This window comes from Ochotona curzoniae, unplaced genomic scaffold (assembly GCF_017591425.1).
Source record: "Ochotona curzoniae isolate NIBS_2020 unplaced genomic scaffold, NIBS_Ocur_1.0 contig_883, whole genome shotgun sequence".
In the NCBI taxonomy this organism is placed as follows: Eukaryota; Metazoa; Chordata; class Mammalia; order Lagomorpha; family Ochotonidae; genus Ochotona; species Ochotona curzoniae.
The window spans coordinates 18,754,378-18,773,306 of NW_024466599.1; the positions used below are offsets into that span (position 1 = coordinate 18,754,378).

The 18,929-nt window shown below is 49.3% G+C and overlaps 1 protein-coding gene across 1 annotated transcript; it reads right to left on the minus strand.

Moving 5' to 3' along the window:
* Nucleotides 1–1,976: 1,976 nt before the first annotated feature.
* On the minus strand, nt 1,977–18,074 carry GTF3C2 (general transcription factor IIIC subunit 2). The gene is made up of 18 exons (XM_040992970.1): nt 16,848–18,074; nt 16,369–16,690; nt 15,176–15,458; nt 11,258–11,352; nt 10,864–10,941; nt 10,621–10,719; nt 10,002–10,229; nt 9,715–9,826; nt 9,409–9,517; nt 8,141–8,166; nt 7,859–7,988; nt 4,722–4,866; nt 4,476–4,637; nt 4,229–4,316; nt 3,850–3,978; nt 3,477–3,629; nt 3,221–3,328; nt 1,977–3,000 (listed from the first exon to the last, which is right to left on the minus strand). Exons 1-18 carry the CDS (start codon nt 17,125–17,127, stop codon nt 2,782–2,784), a joined length of 2,766 nt encoding a protein of 921 aa, XP_040848904.1. The 5' UTR covers nt 17,128–18,074; the 3' UTR covers nt 1,977–2,781.
* Between the last annotated feature and the right edge of the window lie 855 nt (nt 18,075–18,929).

The following is an 18,929-nucleotide window of genomic DNA, read 5'->3' on the forward strand; positions in this document are numbered from 1 at the left end:
TGAAAGGGACCCACACTGGCAACTGGCCCGCAACTAGTTAATGCCCCTGCAAGCACTGGCATCCCATATGGGCGGCGGCTGACAAGCGGGACTCTGTGAGCACCCTGCAGTGTCCTCCAGGTGCGAGGGCCTCCTGCAGGCCTTTTCCCCGCATGCTCCACTTGCCGGCCTCCAGCCCCCAGTTCACTCAATTCATCGTGTGATATTGGTGGAGAGAATCCTGTCAGTGGTGCTGGAGGAAGAGAGGAAGGGCATTCACTGTCACACTTCACGAAAGGGCCCCTGTGTGCAAAACAGCCGTTCTAAGTGGACTTAGAAACCTAACAGACCACACTTGAAGCAGGTCAGAAAGCCATATTACACTGAAGTCACACAGTCAGGTTCAACCCCTTCATCCGAATGCCTAATCTCCCGGGATCTTTAAGCAAAACAGCAATGCCTGGCTCATGGGAATAAGTAACAAAGTTCCTGAAACGGTACTTGATACACTTGCATCTGCTTTCCTTCCTCCTGCCTTGGCAAACATGAACACAGGGATGTTTACTGACAGATCTGGGAGGCTCCCTGGTGCAGGCAGAATTTGAAGAGGGATCCTAAATGATGGGTGGGACTTAGGTGGGAGAGGAAACAGCAGGGACAAGGGGACTGACAGATGAGAAGCCTGGGGGACACAGGCTTCTGACAGAAATGCATCTGAGGCATCATGGGGAGTCTGTTGGAGGTGGAGCCTGTGGTCGGGGACCAGGGCACCCAGCAGCAGCAGTGGGGAGGGTAGCACCGGCTGAGTTTCCCACCGCAGCAAACAGAAGAGGTGCTGCCATAGGCCACAGAGTTTGTCTGCTATGGAAGGCACTTTCCCTTCCTTCAGCTGCCACACCTGGGTGTGGCCTGGGCTAGGTTACAGAGTTAGGCGACCCTTGGCTCCACCACACTACTACGTTGTGGTCCCTGCACTGCTGACAGACCTGGGCTTCCTCTTCTGTTCAGAAAGGAGCTGGCATTTCTTGCTTCCCTCATTCTCTGTAGATTTCTGACCTGTGATGAACTCCCCAGAAAGGCAGAGCTCTTCCTAGATACCTGCCAGTCATCCCTCCAGAGGGTCAAGTAAAAGCTAACCTCTGCTGTCCCCAGTGGGAGCTGGTTGTCTGTTTCCCCATTTCCTAAGGACTTCTACCTCCCTCCAAATCCTAGCCTGAATTCCTGGGTGTCATAAAACCCAGCACAATGGCTCAACTGGCTTATCCTCTCCTTACAAAGTGCCAGGATTCCATATGGGTGCCAGTTTGAGTCTCAGCTTCTCTACTTCCCAATCCAGCTCCCTACTTGTGGCCTGGGAAAACAGTGGAGGATAACCCAAAGACTTGGGACCCTGCACTCGTGTGGGAAACCTGGAGGAAGCTACTGTCTTTGGATGAGCTCAGCTCCAGCCACACAGGCATTTGGGGAGTGAACCAACACATGGAAGATCTTTTTCTCTGCCTTTGCCTCTCTATGTAAATTTTCCTTTCCGATAAAAATAAATCTTTAAAAAAAAAGTGGATATTTCCAGACATTACCTGAAGAATTGCTTATCCCTTCTGGAGAGACTGCAGTTTGCCTGTTCCTGGTTAATGGGTCTGCCATTACCCAGGAGGCAGTACTGTCGTCAGCTGAGTTGGCCTCGTCACCCAGTCAGTTAGCAATGTGGCAGTATCAGGAAGGAGGGGGCATTTAGCCTAGCAGCTGAGACACCTGCATTCCACATCAGGGGGCTAGGTGGGTGCTCCATTCCTGGCTCCAGCTTCCCGCTAATGCAGACCCTGGGAGGCAATGGGGATGGCTCAAATAGTGGGGTTCCTGCCACCCACACAGAGAACATTCCCACCCTCTGGCTTTGGCCTTGTTTGCTGAGGGCATCTGGGGAGTGGACTTGCAGACAAGATCTCCCTCGCTCGGCCTCTTAAATAAAAAAAAAAAAATGACGTGTGAAAGAATGGTTGAAGTAACTGAAGATATTTAATCTAGAGAAGGAAAGTCTTGGGAAACACATGATAGCTATTGTTAAATACTTAAAAAGGCAATTACAGGGGAGAATGGCTAGATTTTCTAACACTCATGAGTAAAATTAAGAGATTTACTTTCTGACTTGATATAAAGAAAGATTTCAAAAAGGTGACTGGGAGTGCTCAAGTAGGGCCAGGTGATTAGTGATGGGAGGAGATCCCCAAACAGGAGGTGTGAGGGCTGAGCCGCCACTTTCCTGGTCAACTGTCGCTGGTGGTCCTCAGTTCAAGGTGCTAGAGGCAGCTTCAGGCCCATGCGTGACCATCACCCCATCGGGCCTGTGTGTTGGCTACACTACAGAGGACGCGGGGGAAGGCAGTGATGATGGACCCTGGAGCACAGCCCCACAGCAGCCTTCATGAGGACACCCTTTCCAGTTCTCCAAACACCACTCACAAGTGGTCTCAAAAACACCCAGTACCTTTACTTAGCTTTCACCCTCTTCACAATGTGCTCAATATGAGCAAGTTGACTCCCAAGCCGGAGTCAGGCCTGAGTGTTGCCTGTGAGTCATAGCTGTAGGCTGAGGCGCCTATGTGGAAGGAGAGCCCCTACCCCTATGCCCACAGGGAACTGTGCCCGTAGAAGTCTGTAGAAGGAGAGGGATCTACGGAGTCCTGGGGAGGCAGGCCTCAAGGTCAGGCCTAGCAGCATCACTGTCCAGAAGGGCCCCAGGTCCTATGGCTCTGTGCATAGGGGCCGCTTGTTCCTGATAGAGTCACTCCTGCTGGACCAAGACTAGGGACTAGACAGAAGGCGGTGGCTGGCTGAAGGGAAGCCAGGCCCTTTCGGGGGAGAGGTGGCTTGGAACATAGCACTGAAATGGGCTCGGCTTTCCAGCTGCATTCGGTGGCCCAGAGGGGAGGTGAGTCCACGGACAAAATGGATCCGAACCAGCCCTGACTGCCCCCCGGATACCAGCCATCCATAGGAGTCCAGGTTGGGGCTGAAACGTACCTGTGAGAACAGAAAACAGAGAAATGCCTCATGATTGACCAAGCCCACTGTGGGAGCAAAGAAACGGGCCACAATCGAAAGGCTAGGACTGTGTGCAAGTGAACAGCAGAGAAAAGGGAAGCCACTGCATGAGGAAAAGGTTAACAGGCTGCTTCCCTCCAATTTCACTCACCACAGCCCTGAGTCGAGGGGAAGGCAGAGGCTGAGCCAAAGCACTTACCTTATGAATGGCCTCGAGCTGCAGCCTGTCCAGGCAGAGCTGAGAGTGGCCCTCTCCCACCTGCATGCGCAGCATCGGCTCTCTGTGCAGCAGGTTGTGGAAGGAACCCTGGCGGGAGCGGGCACACAGCAACAGGAAGCAAGTGGCTCTTTAGTTCTGCATCTCTGTGCCGGGACCCCTGAGGATTCCCCGTCATATGGGGAGCTCACTCCCCACCTCTTTTAATGCCACACTTGTGCTTCTGGTCTTAACTTACCAAATCTGTATCTTGAAAGAGTAAGTAGTGATGGGTGACAGTTTCAGCATATGTTCGTGCCTTGGGAGGATCGGGGACTCCAGATGAGGTGGAGGAGTGCTCTGGATCATCAGGACTGTCCTGATATGGCATCAGGTCCGCTTTGTAGATAGGCTGGAAAGGAGACCGGGATGTTAGGATCCGGAATGCTGGAGTCAGAACAAGAGCAAGGAGAAGGTAGGGTGGCAGAAGGACTTCAAGCACAAGAAGGTGGTGGTGTTTGACACCAGGGCTGAGAGACCTCGTACTAATTTAGATGCTACAGGAGGAGATAGGAGGCCATATGGTGGAGGATTCAACAGCGGGTGCTGCTGCTGGATGTTCATATACGTACAAATCTTCGCTCCACAGGTCGCTTGACATTTATCGGATTCAGTGCCATGTCAGGCAAGATGGCTGCAATGAGCTCCCCGGATATATCTCCTGCGGCTATTGTCCCAAGCCAGTCAGATCCTGAAAGACTCTAATAGGGAGAAACAGCATCACTCATTCATTCATTCATTCATATAGATAGATCTGTGAACTGGAAATGTCTGTATAATATGACGAGAGACACACACAAATAAATTTATCAAACATAACGCATATCCTTGATGGTACAGTTACCACATGCCTATTTTCTCTTATTTCTGCCCATAACTACTGCCTTTCGCTGATCATCACTAGTGAGAGAAGGAGCCTTTTCCCACGAACTGCAGAAGAGAGAGGCTCACCCAGACAGTGCCTTTCCGAGGAGCAGTGAAGTAGGCCTTGAAACCAAGGTAACCAGCATCAATATAATGGATCCCACAAAGTCCATAACTGGAAGAGAAATAAAAAAAAAAAAAATCTCTCTTCCCTAGTTCCTTCTAGAATCCAAAGTATCCCAATGAACTGCCCCTTTGCACCAAATAACCCAGTACATGCTGCACCCCAACCCCAAGGCCCGGCCCCAGAGCTCCAATCTCCATCTTGCCGTACGAGGCATAGCAGTTGTCCTGAGCCACAGTGACGCCATTGTAGGGGAGCAGCCAGGCCAGCTCTGTACTCAAGAAGCGCTTGATAGAATTGATTGGCTCATACGGTCGTCGAAGGTCCCAGAATTTGATTTTTCGGTCACTCCCTGCAGAGACTAGGAAATGGCTGAGAAGACAGGAGATCAAATGAGAACACAGAAGAGCTGGCTTTGGTCTTGCCCTTCCCCGCCACAGCTCTCCTACCACTTACCTGTTGGCTTTGCACCACTGAAGAGTACGCACGGCCTGGTCATGGGCCAGGAAACACTGGAAAGGGTAGAGCTTTAAGGAGCCATCTGAGAGCCGTATCCGCTGCAGAGGCGAGTTGGTGGGAAGGTTCCAGAAAACCACCATGCCTGAAGGGACACAGTGTGTAGGCATTAAAGGCAGGCTCTCTCTTTCTTGTTGTAATTTCTTTCTCTGGGCCCTAAGACCATTTCCTGTCCTCAGATCTGATATACCATGAAATAATTTGGGAATTACAATTAGCTACTCAATACTCCACAGTTTAAAAAGGCTCTTAACCGGATATCTTAGTCCCATTTTTTATTAACAAAGCTAACCATTTAATCTGTAATCTGTGGTTGAATGAAATAGATTATGTGTACATAGCAGCTAGCCTCTACACCAAAGTAAATTAAAGTAAGGGACTTAAAACAATTTTTTTTATTATTTGAAAGGTAATACTAGGGGGAGAAATAGAGGGAGAGAGATCTTTCAACCGCTGGTTCACTCCATAAATGGCCACTCTAGGCCAGAGTTGGGCTGATCTGGTGCAAAGCCAGGAACGTCTTCCAGGTCTCCCACATGAGCGACGGGGCCCCAAAACCTGAGCCAGCCACCACTGCTTTCTCAGGCCAGAAGCACGGAGCTGGATCAGAAATGGAGCAGTACAGACATAGCTAAAGTTCTCGCCTTGCATTCAGCCAGATCTTTTTCTTTCCTTTTTTTTTTTTTTTTTTTGAAACATTTTATTTATTTTTATTGGAAAAGCAGATACAGGAGAGATGAGAGACAGAGAGGAATATCTTCCATCAGCTGATTCACTCCCCAAGTGGCTGCAATGACCAGAGCTGAGCTGATATGAAGCCAGGAGCCAGGAGCGTCTTCAAGGTCTCCCACGCAGATGCAGGGTCCCCCCAGGCTCTGGGCCGTCCTCAACTGCTTTCCTAGGCCACAAGCAGGGAGCTGGATGGGAAGCAGGGCTGCTGGGACACGAACTGGCGCCCATATCGGATCCCAGTGAAAACTTTAGCCACTATGCTACTACACCAGACCCAATCAAATAAAACATTTGTTTTTAAAAAAAGTTCATAGATATGAATTATGAAAAAGCTATGCATGGGTTTAAAAAATTTTGTATCCAAATAAACATTTTTAATCCCACTTTCTTTTTAGATTTCTTTTTTTTTTTTTTAATTTACTTTTCGAAAGACAAAGTTAAAGGGAGAGGCAGAGACAAAGAGAAGGCAAGAGAGATCTTCCATCCCTTGGCTCATTCCCCAGGTGGCCACAATGGCTGGGGCTGGGCCAGACAGAAGTCAGGGACCCAGAGCTTCTTTCAGGTCTGTCACACAGGTGTAGGGGCCAAGCACCTGTGCCGTCCTCTGCTGCTTTCCCATGTGCATCAACAGGGAGCTGGATTAGAAGTGGAGCAGCTGGGTCTAGAACCAGTGACCATGGGATGCCAACACTGCAAGTGGCACCCTAACCTGTTACTCCAAAGCACTGGTCCCAGCTATGAACTTTCTGAAGACCTCTCTTCTGCTTGTACTTCAAAGTTTTCTGCACAGGCCCAGTGTGGTTGCCTAGCGGCTAAAGTCCTCATTTTGCACATGCCAGAATCCCATATGGTTGCCGGTTCTAATCCCGGCGGCCCTGCTTCCCATCCAGCTCCCTGCTTGTGGCCTGGGAAAGCAGCTGAGGACAGCCCAAAGCCTTGGGGGACCCTGCACCCTCGTGGGAGACCCAGAAGAAGCTCCTGGCTCCTGGTTTCAGATTGGTTCAGCTCTGGCCACTGTGGCTACTTGGGGAGTGAATCTATGGACGGAAGATCTTCCTCTCTGTATATCTGACTTTCCAATAAAAAATTAAATCTTTAAAAACACACACACACAAAGTTTTCTGCACTAAAATAAACATCTAAACATATTTATTTACTTGAAAAGCAGAATGACAGAGAATTTTCTTCTGTTGGTTCACTCCATAAAGTCTCTCACAACAGTGAGAGATGGACAACAACAGCCTGAAACTCCATCCAGATCTCCCCCATGGATGGCAGAGGCCCAAGCACTTGAGCCACGATCTGCTGCCTCCCAGACTGCATTATCAGGAAGCTGGATCAGAAGCAGAGATGCCAGGACTCTGCACTCTGCTATGGGGCGGGAGTGTGGCAGGTGGTAGCCTAAGCTACCGTGCCACAATAACCATCCCTTAACTTCTTTGTAAGTCCATTTCCCATGAACATTTTTAAACTATCCTCGTACAACTGTGGTAAAAATAAAGGACAAATAACAATAAAAATTATCTGTAGCTTAATCTCTTCTGTACATAAACTCAAGGAATATGACATTCACGGGTTTCTCCAGGAAAAAAAAAAAACATACTGACACATAAGCAATATAAATAATTCAGCATGGGAGGAAACTGAGACAAGTGCAAACACTACTCAGTCATTAAATAACATTAGGAAGGACGACAGCTGAACACTATCGAGTAGCCTGCTCCCTGACAGTATAAGAACAGCATCACCCAAAGACAGCACATGGAGAGAGGCATGTTACAGGAGGATGTGTAAGCGTGTGCATTCCCTCATCTTTGCAGCACAGTCTACTGGTGCTGCCTAAAGACAAGACTGCCATTCAAAGACATCACCACCTCATCACTCCACTCCACCACATAATGCTCATGTATGCATCTCCCTCCACTTTCTCGCCTTAAACATAAAACTAATGGGAAGCGACACTTACTAGGTGTTCAGTGAATTTTTCAGTTTGACTTCAGTCTTTTACTTGTCTTTAATTAAAGTACAAATACATTTAGTATTTTTAATTTAAAATTATTATGTCTTTTAATATAAAATAGCTTATATAGTGAAAACCCTTTTTTTTTTTTTCAAAATTTTTGCCTTTAATCTTTTTAGTTTAACTACATAGATACATGCATGGAATTATGCTTATTTACTTTCATAATTTTTGTGTAGAAAAATTATGAACATTTTTCTTGGCATATTTTTACCTTGCTTACTACTGTATATAATGTACAATGAAGCAAAAAAGAACCAACAGCCAAAAAAAAAAGCATAGCAGCAAAGAGCAAATGGTCCCCTTATGTTCTGTTTGTTTTTACCATTATAATATCCAGCAGCCAGGTGATGGTGGGGCCTGGTTGGCATCCAGGCTAGGCTAAGGCACTGCCCACACTCAGAGGGGTCTGTGGCTTGCATAGATCCCACCTGAAGGGTTGCCACACACTGCACCTGTAGAAACAGAAGAGAAGCTTAGGAAACCTACTGTTTGCAATAGGCTCAAAGCCATCTCAAGGTACCAAGAGGAGAGACTCACTGTGGAATCAGTGAGGTGGGGCTCCATGGAGATGGAACCTCAGCTAGGTAGCAGGTTCCTCACTCACCTTATAGATGGTGGGCTTCATTGCATCTGTGAGGGAAGAAGAGCAGAAGCTGATGTGGTGGGCCTGAGGACAGAACTCCTAACCAGACCTTGCTCTCGGGCCAGGCTCTGCACAGGGACCTTCCCTGACCTTATCTTTCTGCCATTAAGCCTGTGAAGCCATGCCTATCTGTCCCCACCTTCCTTCTTCCTGTTGCTCCTATCAGAGCAGCTTAACGCCTCCTCTGCTCTCTTCTCATCCTTTCCTTTTCCAGAACTTTGCTCTGTATCCCTCTTTTCTCCTGCATTATCCACTTGCACCTTCCCTTCTCATTATTCCTGTATTCCCAAGGAATCATGTTCTATCTCCTGTCCAAACAAGCAGATAGCACTGCTCCTACCCCTTAATCAGACCTGCCACCTCATGCCCCTGTTGCTCTTCGCTCTTTTTCAACACCTATTGAACTACTTGGAGGACTTGGAAGCACCTCCTGCAACTCACTTCCTATCCCCTCCTCTACTTACCCACTGCACCGGACCACCATGTGCACCAGCAGGGCTCAAAAGTAGGTGCCTCTTTCTTAAATACTCAAGATTGTTGAAAACAGACAAATTCAACACACAGAAACTGTTTTCCCTGACCCTTTCTTCTTTGTCAGCTCAGATTCTCTCCTCTACACAACAGGATGTGTGCTTGAGTGTGTGTGCTGGGTGGGCAAATGCACGAGAATCCTGGTAGGGAGGCAGGGCAGGGGGACCAGCCCTACGCGTCAGCATCAGCCTTTAGCAGATTTTTACATAGCCAATTCATGGTGACACAAAGGGGGAAAATCTTGAGACATGAGAGAATGGGGAAGGGGACATAAAAGTCACCCACTGGGACACCCGAATCCCATATCTGAGCACCTGGGTTTGAGTCCTGGTTCTGTTGGGCCCCAACTTCCTGCCAATATACACTGTAGGCAAGTAATGGCTCTAGTCGCTGGCTTCCTGTTATTCACATGGCAGACCTAGAATGTGTTTCTGCTTCCTGGAGATACCCCAGCCAAGGGCTGCTAAACGCCTCTGGCAAGTGAACCAGAAGCTGGGAGCTCTCTGTTTCTCTGTCCCTTGAGTGTGCAATGTGTAAAGGAGTGCAATAAAAACTGCAAAAGAGACAGCCCAGGAGCAAAGGCATAAGGACCCAATAGAACAGAGGCAGGAAACTGAGCAAGGCCTTGTGTTAGGGACTATGCCAGAGGACTTTGGGAAGATGGACAGGCAGGCCTCGCTCTGGCCTCTGCTGCTCACCTGGAGGCTGCAGGGCCAGCAAGGCCTCAGGGTGGGGTAGACTGAAGAGCAGCACCTTCCCATCTGAGCAGGCAAGAGCCAGGAGACCCAGCCGGGGCAGGAGGGGAGCCTGGAGGGAAAACAGACCCAGCTGAGGAAGGCTGCCTGCAGGCACCTCCCAGAAAACTACTGAGGCTTGCAGCCCTGAAACCATGACACTCCACTGGCCACATGCCAACCTCCCTTCCTTTGGCTCCTAACAGCTCCCAGGGCCTCTTTGTCCTGGCTCCAAGTCCTGAGACCATCCCGCATTCAACAGGTGAGTACCTTCCGAGGGGTGCCTGGAAGTTCCCATGCTCCACTGGGGCAGAACTTGAGGTCCCAGATGCAGCCATGGTCACATGCAATGCCATACACAAAGTGGGCCCTGTTGCCAGGACTGGGGGGAGGGAAAAATGCATTTGTGGACAGTGGGTAGGGAGGAGCCTGGTGCTGCTAGAGCTGTGCTCCCTGGCTCACAGCACAGCCCAGGCCCTCCTCTCCATTCTGCCCAACCTCTGTTTTTCTGTCCCCCTCAACCACCCACCCATGGCAGTGTCCCAGCCCCACCTCACCAGCTTTCTTGCTGCAAGGTTCCAAGACCCCACAGCTGTAGCAGCCCAGGGCCCGAATGAAGCTGACTTAGTGAGTGTGTCTCATTCATGTCAGGGCTGGAGAAGAGGGCCACATACTGCGAGGCTCCTGCCCCCTCTGGCACAGGGCACCAGTCCAGAGCCCAGAGCGGGCCGCCTGTGAAGAAGGACACGTCCCAGCGCTCGGGGTGTGCTGTGATGGAGCTAAATCTAGAGCAAAGTCAGAGATGAGATGAGGAGATGAGTTAATTAAATAACAAGGACAGGACAGGTGCTTCACCTGAAGCCAAGCGTCCATCCAGGACAGCTTGCAGGGGAGAACACCCTTGGCCACCCTTGTCTTCCTCCATCCACCCCCTGCCCCCAAGTCTGCCAGTTCATCTTTGCTCACTCTGGTCTCCTGCGGTATTCTTGCTAGGGCTCACCCAGCCAGTTCTACCAGAGTAGCTGCCACCTCGTAAACTGGTTTCACCCCTATAGCTCCCCAGTCTCCCTCCATCTGGGTCACAGCACCACGCATTATGAATTAGAGGGCGGATCAGCTCCTAGCCAGGACTCCCATCCTTGGCACCAGGAAAGAGAGGCTGGGGCACATCTTCACCTGTTTATCCTATAGAGTGTGCCATCTTCAGGGAGCCCTTCCCGCTGCACAGAAAACAGTGGTGACTTCTCCTCCTGGGGCAGGTAGGGAGCCGCTTCGCTGGGGGGCGGAGGCAAAGGGAACAGCATGAATCTGGAAACTTCCCCCATCCTAGGAATCTCACCACACATCCATAGTCCCCTATTCCCCTTGCATCTCTGGTGTCACCCCCTTTTGGCCATTAGGGACACTGTTCCAACTTACAGCTCTGAAAGTAAGTGCCACTTCCAGGCCAAAGGGATCCATTCGGCAAACTCCCAGTAGGAATGTTTCTGCTCCCGGCTGGAGAGACAGGAGAGGCATCAGTGGAGCAGGAGCAGGATTCCAGACAGCTCTGCCTGCACAAGCTTCTGTGAGGATCTGCACACTGTTACCAAGCTGGCAGCCACTGGGCACCTGGATTTGTGGCTGCCATGATAGCGAAACCGGCTTTTTGTTTTACTTAATTTGCACTACACAGCTCCAGAGCTCTTGCCCATGGAGCAGCATCTTTTGGTAACAAACCAGTCATCCCCCTGGCCCATCTGTGGGTCCGTCTTTCCCCAGGCCCTGTCAGCGGACTTCCCCACCGCCCTCTGCCTCTGGCCCCCGGGCTCACAGGTCCTTTGTGAGGTGGAGACACTTCCACACAGGAGCCATGATGTGGTTCGGTAAGCCGTTGGGCGCCATTCCCCGGCAGTGAGGCTTCTGCTTCTGAGGGTTGAATTGACGAGAACAGAAGAAAGAAATTTCTACTTTCAGTCCCCAGAGAAAGCTCTCTTTTCCAGCTTTTATGTAGCATCATATACCCTCCAAATACTGACCTATCAGCAGCTTAAAAAGATCATAATCTGGGATCAGCATTGTGGCATAACAGGTTAAGCCACCCCTTACAGTGCCAGCATCCCATATGGATGCCAATTCAAGTCTTGGCTGCTCTACTTTTGATCCAACTCCCTGCTAATGCACCTGGGAGAGCAGCAGCAGAATGGTCCAAGTTCCTACTCAAGTGGTTCTTGGCTTCAGCATGGCCCAGTACTAGCCACTGTGGCCATTTAGGGAATGAGCCAGCAGATGGAAGGTTTTTCTCTATCCCTCTTGGCTAACTATTTGAAATAAATATATCTTAGGAAAAGGAAAGAAGGAAGGAAGGAAGAAAAAAAAAGTTTGGTTTTGACCACAATGCTTTCTCCAGCCTGTGGGGAGTCCCTCCCTGCCAGGCTCATCCTTCTCTGACATGTCTGCTGCTGCTCCCACACCCCAGATGGTCCGTTCTCTTCCCAGCCCTGCACTTACTCTCCTGGTAGTCTCCTAGGCTACCATCTGTGTCTGTGCTGGTCTTGTTTACATCTCAGTAAATGTAAACTTGACTCAACTTTTCTACAAGTACTAGACTCACACAGTGTTGTGACAAGCCAGGGGCAATCAGTAAAAGAATCTGCAAAAGTACAGCCTTTGTATATTGGATATTTTGTCCATCATTAATTTCTTCCATTAACTCTGCCTTTTTTCAGTGGGGGGTGGGGGGGAGTTGCATTGAGGCCCCTGCACTGTCTCAGTTGTTAGAAGACAACTTCAGTTCTTCTAAAGGAGGTCTGGCCCTGCATCAAGCAGTGAAGGAAGGAAGGGGCAGACTTGGAGTAGGGCAGGGTGAGGAAGGAGTTGAATGGTTAAAGTTTCTAGTTTAAATGGAAATCAGCTAAGCAAAACAAAACAAAACAAAACAAACAAACCAAAAACCAAAAAACAAAAAACCAAAACCTGGTAGCCTGATACTCTGAACTTGGGATGCGGGACCATGATGGGGCTGGGAGGGCTGCTAGGAGGCAGGGGAGAGCTGGTGTCACTTCCTGACACGCTGGGTCTGCAGTGCCTCTGGGCCATGGGGACACCAGGCCCTCACATACGTTAAGTCAGCGTTTAAGGGAACAATGAAACACTCAAGAGGTCAAGATAGATGATAATTCAAGTATACCTTTCTTAAAAAGATCTATTTGTTTGAAGGTGAATGGGAAGAAAAAGCCATCTTCTATCTGCTGGTTCACTCCCCAAATGGGCAACAGCCTGGAACTCCATCTACATCTCCCATGGGGGTGGCAGGGGCTCAAGCACTTGGACCATCCATAATCCACGGCTTTCACAGGCGCATAAAGGAGGAGCTGGTTCAAACGCAGAGCAGCCACGACTCAAACTGGTACTCTAATACGGAAAGCCAGCATGATAGGCAGCAACTGAGACAATGCAGAGACCTCATTTATTTGGGTCCGGCACGTTAGCCTAGTGGCTAAAGTCCTCGCCTTGAATGCACCAGGATCCCATATGGGCACTGGTTCTAATCCCAGCTGCTCCACTTCCCATCCAGCTCCCTGCTTGTGGCCTGGGAATGCAGTCGAGGATGACCCAAAGCCTTGGGACCCTTCACCTATGTGAGAGACCTGGAAGAAGCTCTGGGATCCTGGCTTCGGCTCCAACTGATGCAGCCGCATGGGGAGTGAATCATCGGACGGAAGATGTTCCTCTCTGTCTCTCCTCTCTGTATATCCGCCTTTCCAATAAAAATAAAATAAATAAAGATTTAAAAAAAAAAAGATTTATTTATTTTTATTGGAAAGACAGATATATAGGGGAGAGACAGAGAGGAACATCTTCTGTCCAATGATTCACTCCCCAAGTGAGCACAACGGTCGATGCTATGCCAATCTGAAGCCAGGAGCCTTTTCTGGGTCTCCTGCGCGGGTGCAGGTTCCCAAAGCTTTGGGCCGTCCTTGACGGCTTTCCCAGGCCACAGGCAGGGAGCTGGATGGGAAGAGGGGCCGCCAGAATTAGAACCGGCGACCATATGGGATCCTGGGCATGCAAGGCGAGGACCTTAACCACTGCGCCACCGCGCCAGGCCCAATAAATCTTTTTTTTTAAGATTTTATTTTTTAAAGATTTATTGGAAAGGCAGATATACAAAGAGGAGAGACAGAGAGGAAGATCTTCTGATGATTCACTCCCCAAGTGAGCGCAACGGCCGATGCTATGCCAATCTGAAGCCAGGAGCCTCTTCTAGGTTTCCCACGTGGGTGCAGGGTCCCAAAGCTTTGGGCTGTCTTCGACTGCTTTCCCGGGCCACAGGCAGGGTGCTGGATGGGAAGCGAGGCTGCCGGGATTAGAACTGGCACCCATATGGGATCCCGGACGTGCAAGGCAAGGACCTTAACCCTTGTGCCACCGCGCCGGGCCCAATAAATCTAAAAAAAAATTCTATTTATTTGAAATACAGAGATACAGAGAGAGATACAGAAAGAGAAAGAGAAGCAAAGAGAGGGGAGAGAGCCATGGAGAGAGGGAGAGAAAGAGAGAGAAGTATCTTCCATACTCTGGTTCATTTCCCATATGGCCATAACAACCTGGTCTGGGACAAATGGAAGCCAGGGGCCACAGGCCTTACCAGGTCTCCCATGTGGCGGCAATGAAAACACTTGGTCATCTTCCACTGCTTTTCCCAAGTAATTAGTAGGAAGGCAAACCTGAAGTGGAGCAACAGGCTAGCACGATGGCCTAGTGGCTAAAGTCCTCGCCCTGCATGTGTTGGTTCATGTCCTGAATGCTCCACTTCTTTTCCAGCTCCTGGCCTGCGGTCTGGGAGAACAGTAGAGGATGGAGGATGGCCCAAAGCCTTGGGACCCTGCACCTACATGGGAGACCTAGAGGAAGTTTCTGGCTTTGGATTAGCTCAGCTCTGGCCATTGTGGCCACTTGGGGAGTGAACCAGCAAATGAAAGATCTTTGTCTCTCCTTCTCTGTAAATCTGACTTTCCAATAAAAATAAATGAATCTTCAAAACAAATAATAAGCAGTGGAACAGCAGGAATACAGATCAGCGGTGCTAATACGGAATGCTGGCATTGCAGGGAGCAGCTTTGTCAGCTACAGCACAATGCTGGTCCCCCTGTTATTTTTCTACTTCAGAAAAAGTTCTGGAAATGGATAGTAGTGATGGCCGCATGACATGGTAGATGCATCAAATGCCATGTTACCAATTTAAATGGTTAATTTCATGTTATGCATATCCTATCATGATGTAAAAACAAAAACAATCCTTGTTGGCTCTTCCTGCTCTTGGTCCTTTCGTTTGCTTAGTTCAAACCCTGCTGCAATGCTATTCATGAGCATTCTACTTCTGGGAAAGCTGTCCTCTGCAGGGAACTTCTGGTCCCTCAAGATCCTAGCTATCAGGCCTCTGTGGCGCACAGCCACTGAACCACCCTTCAAAGCCTATGGCATTGGGTTCATACCCAGTGGAGTACCCTGTGCCTCACACCTCTGCATCTCTCAGCAGAGAAACAGTCAACACATGAGTGAATGCAACCCTCCTGGAGTGTCCCTAATACCCCAACTGTCCTAACGCTAGTCCCCCTTTCCCATCTCATTGGTTTTGGTCATCCACGCCAGAGCCATCTGTCCAGACATTTTGCTGACCGCACCCTGCCCTCTGCCCCCGCAACAACACTGTTATTTCCCCATTCACTTTCCTGTCCATTAGGCTTACCGCAGAGGTGGATCCTCTCGGGGTGCTGCGTGGCGCTGCAGGCTCGGGTTCCGATGAGCTTTCACTTGGGGCCTCACTCTCTTCCCCATCTTCAGCCTCAACCTGGAAGATGAAGTCTTCATCCTGCCGGGTGCTCTCTGCCTCTTCTCCACCTTGATCTGCAGCCTGTGGCGGGCTCTTCGGGGTGCTGGGGCTGCCCACCTTGGGGCTCTCAGGACGGGTCACTGGGGCTGGCAGGGTGGTCGAGAGCTCTTCAGCCAGTTCCTGGAGGTACAGAAGTGCCCTGTGGGACAGGGCAGAGTCAGAGCCACACTTGGCGACCCCTCACAGAAAACCCACGTGTTCAGACTAGTCTGACTCTTCTCACTGCATCCTCCCAGGAACTGTGTTAGCCAGCTGTTAGCTTCCCTCTCTCTTTTGCCTCCCCTTTGCCAGGTAAAAGAAAACAGAAATCTCAGGGAAGCTCAGTGGAAATCCCAGAAAAGTTTAGATCACAAGGGCCTGGTATGATAGCCTAGCGGTTACAGTCCTTGCCTTGCATCTGTCGGGATCCCATATGGGCACCAGTTCATGTCCTGGATGCTCCACTTCCTTTCCAGCTCCTGTGGCCTGGGAAAGCAGTTGAGGATGGCCCAAAGTCTTGGGTCCTTCCACCCATGTAGAAAACCCAGAAGAAGCTCCTGGCTCCTGGCTTCAGATCAGCTCAGCTCTGGCCACTGCAGCCACTTGGGGAGTGGACCAGCGGATGGAAGATCTTTCTCTCTCTGTCTCTCCCTCTCTCTGTGTATGTGACTTTCCAGTAAAAAGAAATGAAAAAAAAAAAGCACCCCCACTTTTTTTTTTTAAAGATCGGACCACAAATGAGGAATCTCAACCCAGGCCTTCTGATTTCCAAACCCAACTTGCCTTTCACTCCAGCACAGACCAGAACACATAGGGCCAGGGGAGAGAGTGGAAGGGCACATACAGGTATCAACAGGCCCCAGCAATGGGGAAAGCCACATGCAAAACATGTTATGGGGCACAAGGCTCAGTCAGTCAGCAGCACACATCATGGAGGCAGCTGTGGTTAAGAGCTGAAGGAACCCCAGCATCCAAAACCCATCTCCCACCCCACTTACCTGCTACCTGAGTAGTGTTTAACACCCATTTCCCCAACCCACCTCCACGAAGCTGCACCCCAGTATCCTTACACTTGGGCAGCCCTCCGGCGGGGTCGCTCCCCAGGAGGGGTCTCAAAGTCCTCAGGAGGTCTCTTCGGGGGTGGAGACTCTGGCTGCTCCAGGCCTTTGGACAACTTCAGCAGCAGCAGCTCTGCCTTGGACTTGCGCCCTCGCTTCTTAGGCATAGGGGCAGGGAGAGGGCCACCTTGATCTAAGAGACCAGGAGCCAGTGGAGCTGGTGGAGGGTTTGGTAGCTGGGGCCTTTTGGGGCCTTTCCGGGCCCTACCACCTTTCTTCCGGCCAGGCTTTGCAGCCCTGGGCTTTGAGACCTTGGACAACTCTGAAGAAAGATCTGTAGAGAAAAATATGGCTCTGTGAGACAGGATTAGTGCTCTGACTTCTTTGGAGTAATTATGCTGTCCTGTGAGCTCAATCTGCTCCTTTTGGTTTCTGTTAGGCCCCAGGGGACACAAAGCGACAGGAAGACAAGGCGGTACCTGGCTGGGTACCTGGCTGCGTAGACAGGCCGGAGAGGCCCTCCTGCCCAGAGGCATGCCTCATCTTCTCAGGGGAGTCCTCACAGCCAGACAGAGGCGTGGGCAGCGCGATCTCCAGAGAGGCTTCCGCACCGGTCGCTTCCGCAGAGGCCTTGACATCCAGCTGGCTCAGGGTCTCTTGTCCAGGACAGTCTCCCACAGTCATGGTCCCCACGGGGTCGGCCTCCCGCAAGGCAACACAGCCGACCCCGCAGGTATCCATCGGCACCCCCCAAAATGGCTGTCCCTGCATATGGAGACACACACATGAGAAGGAGGCAGGAACCTTTCACAGTCACTCAGATCTTGTTCTAGATTGTGTTTTTTCCCCACACTCACAACAGAAACAAACCCAAGTTCAATGATCATTCATTCAGTCCTTCAATGGTAATTGTTAAGCACTGTGTATATCAGACACTTTTAGAAACTGGTTAATATGACATGATGGCTGCCCTCAGGGAACTCACTTTCTGTATCACACACACACACAAAAAAAAGACAGTAAACAAATGATAACAGTGCCATTTATTAAGTGTTCATTATGTGCCAAACACTACATTGCTGTATATCCATTAAATTCAATCTTCAAGCATTTTTTTGAATGGGTATTGCTGTCAAAGCACACTAATTCCTCTCCACCTCTTTGAAACCCAATGAAACAAGTCACACACACTCTCACCTCTCAGAGAGAGAGAAAGAAGAAGCTATTATGTACCTAGGAAAGGGTGCCAGTTTCCTAAGCAAACTGTAAAGCATGGCTGACAGAAGCTAGGAAATTTAGACCCAACTGAAGGGGGCTGTCTATAAAGCTAACACTCATCTGTAAATCCTACACCAAGAGCAACTTGTTAAGGAACATGGAATTCCGTCTTTACCAGGGTTGGGGAGGTTAAGGAGGCTACAAGACAACTGAGGAATCCCATTAAGAGAACTTTTCCACACTAAAGAGTGGACTTGCCTGTCACCAATTTTTTTTTCTCTACATCCAAAAAGTCAGCTGTGCAACTTAACTTGAGCCAAAGTAAATGAATAAAAGTCAAACACTGACCATGGAGTCAAAGCCTAAGCAGCCCAGGGCCCTGCAAGAACTGCATTCTCACATTAACTTGCGTGTTGGTGACAAAGGCAGAAATGGTTCAAACCCCAGGAAGGAATCCCCACAGTTCTGTCTAAGCCTGAAGGATAAAGGACTCAGTAGCCGCAGTGGAAAGGTATGTTATTATAAATTCTGACAATTATACAAAGTAAAATTCCCAGCTGCCCTCCGGAAGAAGCTACCATAAGCAGACTTACAAGCTCTAACAATGCTAAACCAAGTGCTGTCAACAACACAGTGGAACTTTCTATGATAAAGGAACAACAGAGCAGAGTCTAGGTAAATAAAACTCTGTTCACATTGTTCCTCAGTAACTAGTGACCCAAGACAGAACTACTCCATTCAAAAATAGTAATAAATGAAGAGGCTGGAACACAAAGTAACAAATGTACAAGATATCCTTTCAAAGGACATTTCTAACCAAAAACAAACAAACAAAATAAATTTAAAAAGGAGACTACAGAATCCAAAATAAAGAGTTCCAGAGGAATAAAACAATGGCAATTCAAAATGTAAGTGGGCAGTCACAAAGAAAATAACAGAGTAAAAGAAAACCCCAGGAGAAACAAACAAAAATGACACTGCGGGAAAGCAGCAGTGACACGGAAGGACAGGATTGAGAAAACCAGACTGCACAGGGAGAAAAGTGCTTAATGAGAAGCTGACAGATGGGAAAGAGAAAGTAGGACACTAACATGAATAATTGATGCTTCTCAAGAAGAAAGCTAAAAAAGGAAGAAAAAAAACTTCAAAAATTGAAAAGAAACTCTTTCATGATTAAAAAAAAAAAACTAGAGATTTCTTGAAATTAAAAAGGGGGTTGTGCAACAGGTGCCCCACTTGTGCCACTTGTGTCCCACATTCCATTATCAGAGCACAGCTGGAGTCCTGGCTGCTCCACTTCCAAAGCAGCTCCCTGTTAACGCACCTGGGAAGCTCCCAGCCACCCACATGGGAGA

Bases quoted from the DNA above. Each gene is read 5' to 3' on its own strand.
- GTF3C2 (XM_040992970.1), bottom strand. From the start codon at position 17,127: ATGCAGGGACAGCCATTTTGGGGGGTGCCGATGGATACCTGCGGGGTC. The intron at 9,518-9,714 runs GTACTCACCTGT...TTTTCCCTCCAG, and splicing joins TTCCAGGCACCCCTCGGAAG to GCTCCCCTCCTGCCCCGGCT. The intron at 8,167-9,408 runs GTGAGCAGCAGA...CTTCCCTCACAG, and splicing joins GCTGGCCCTGCAGCCTCCAG to ATGCAATGAAGCCCACCATC.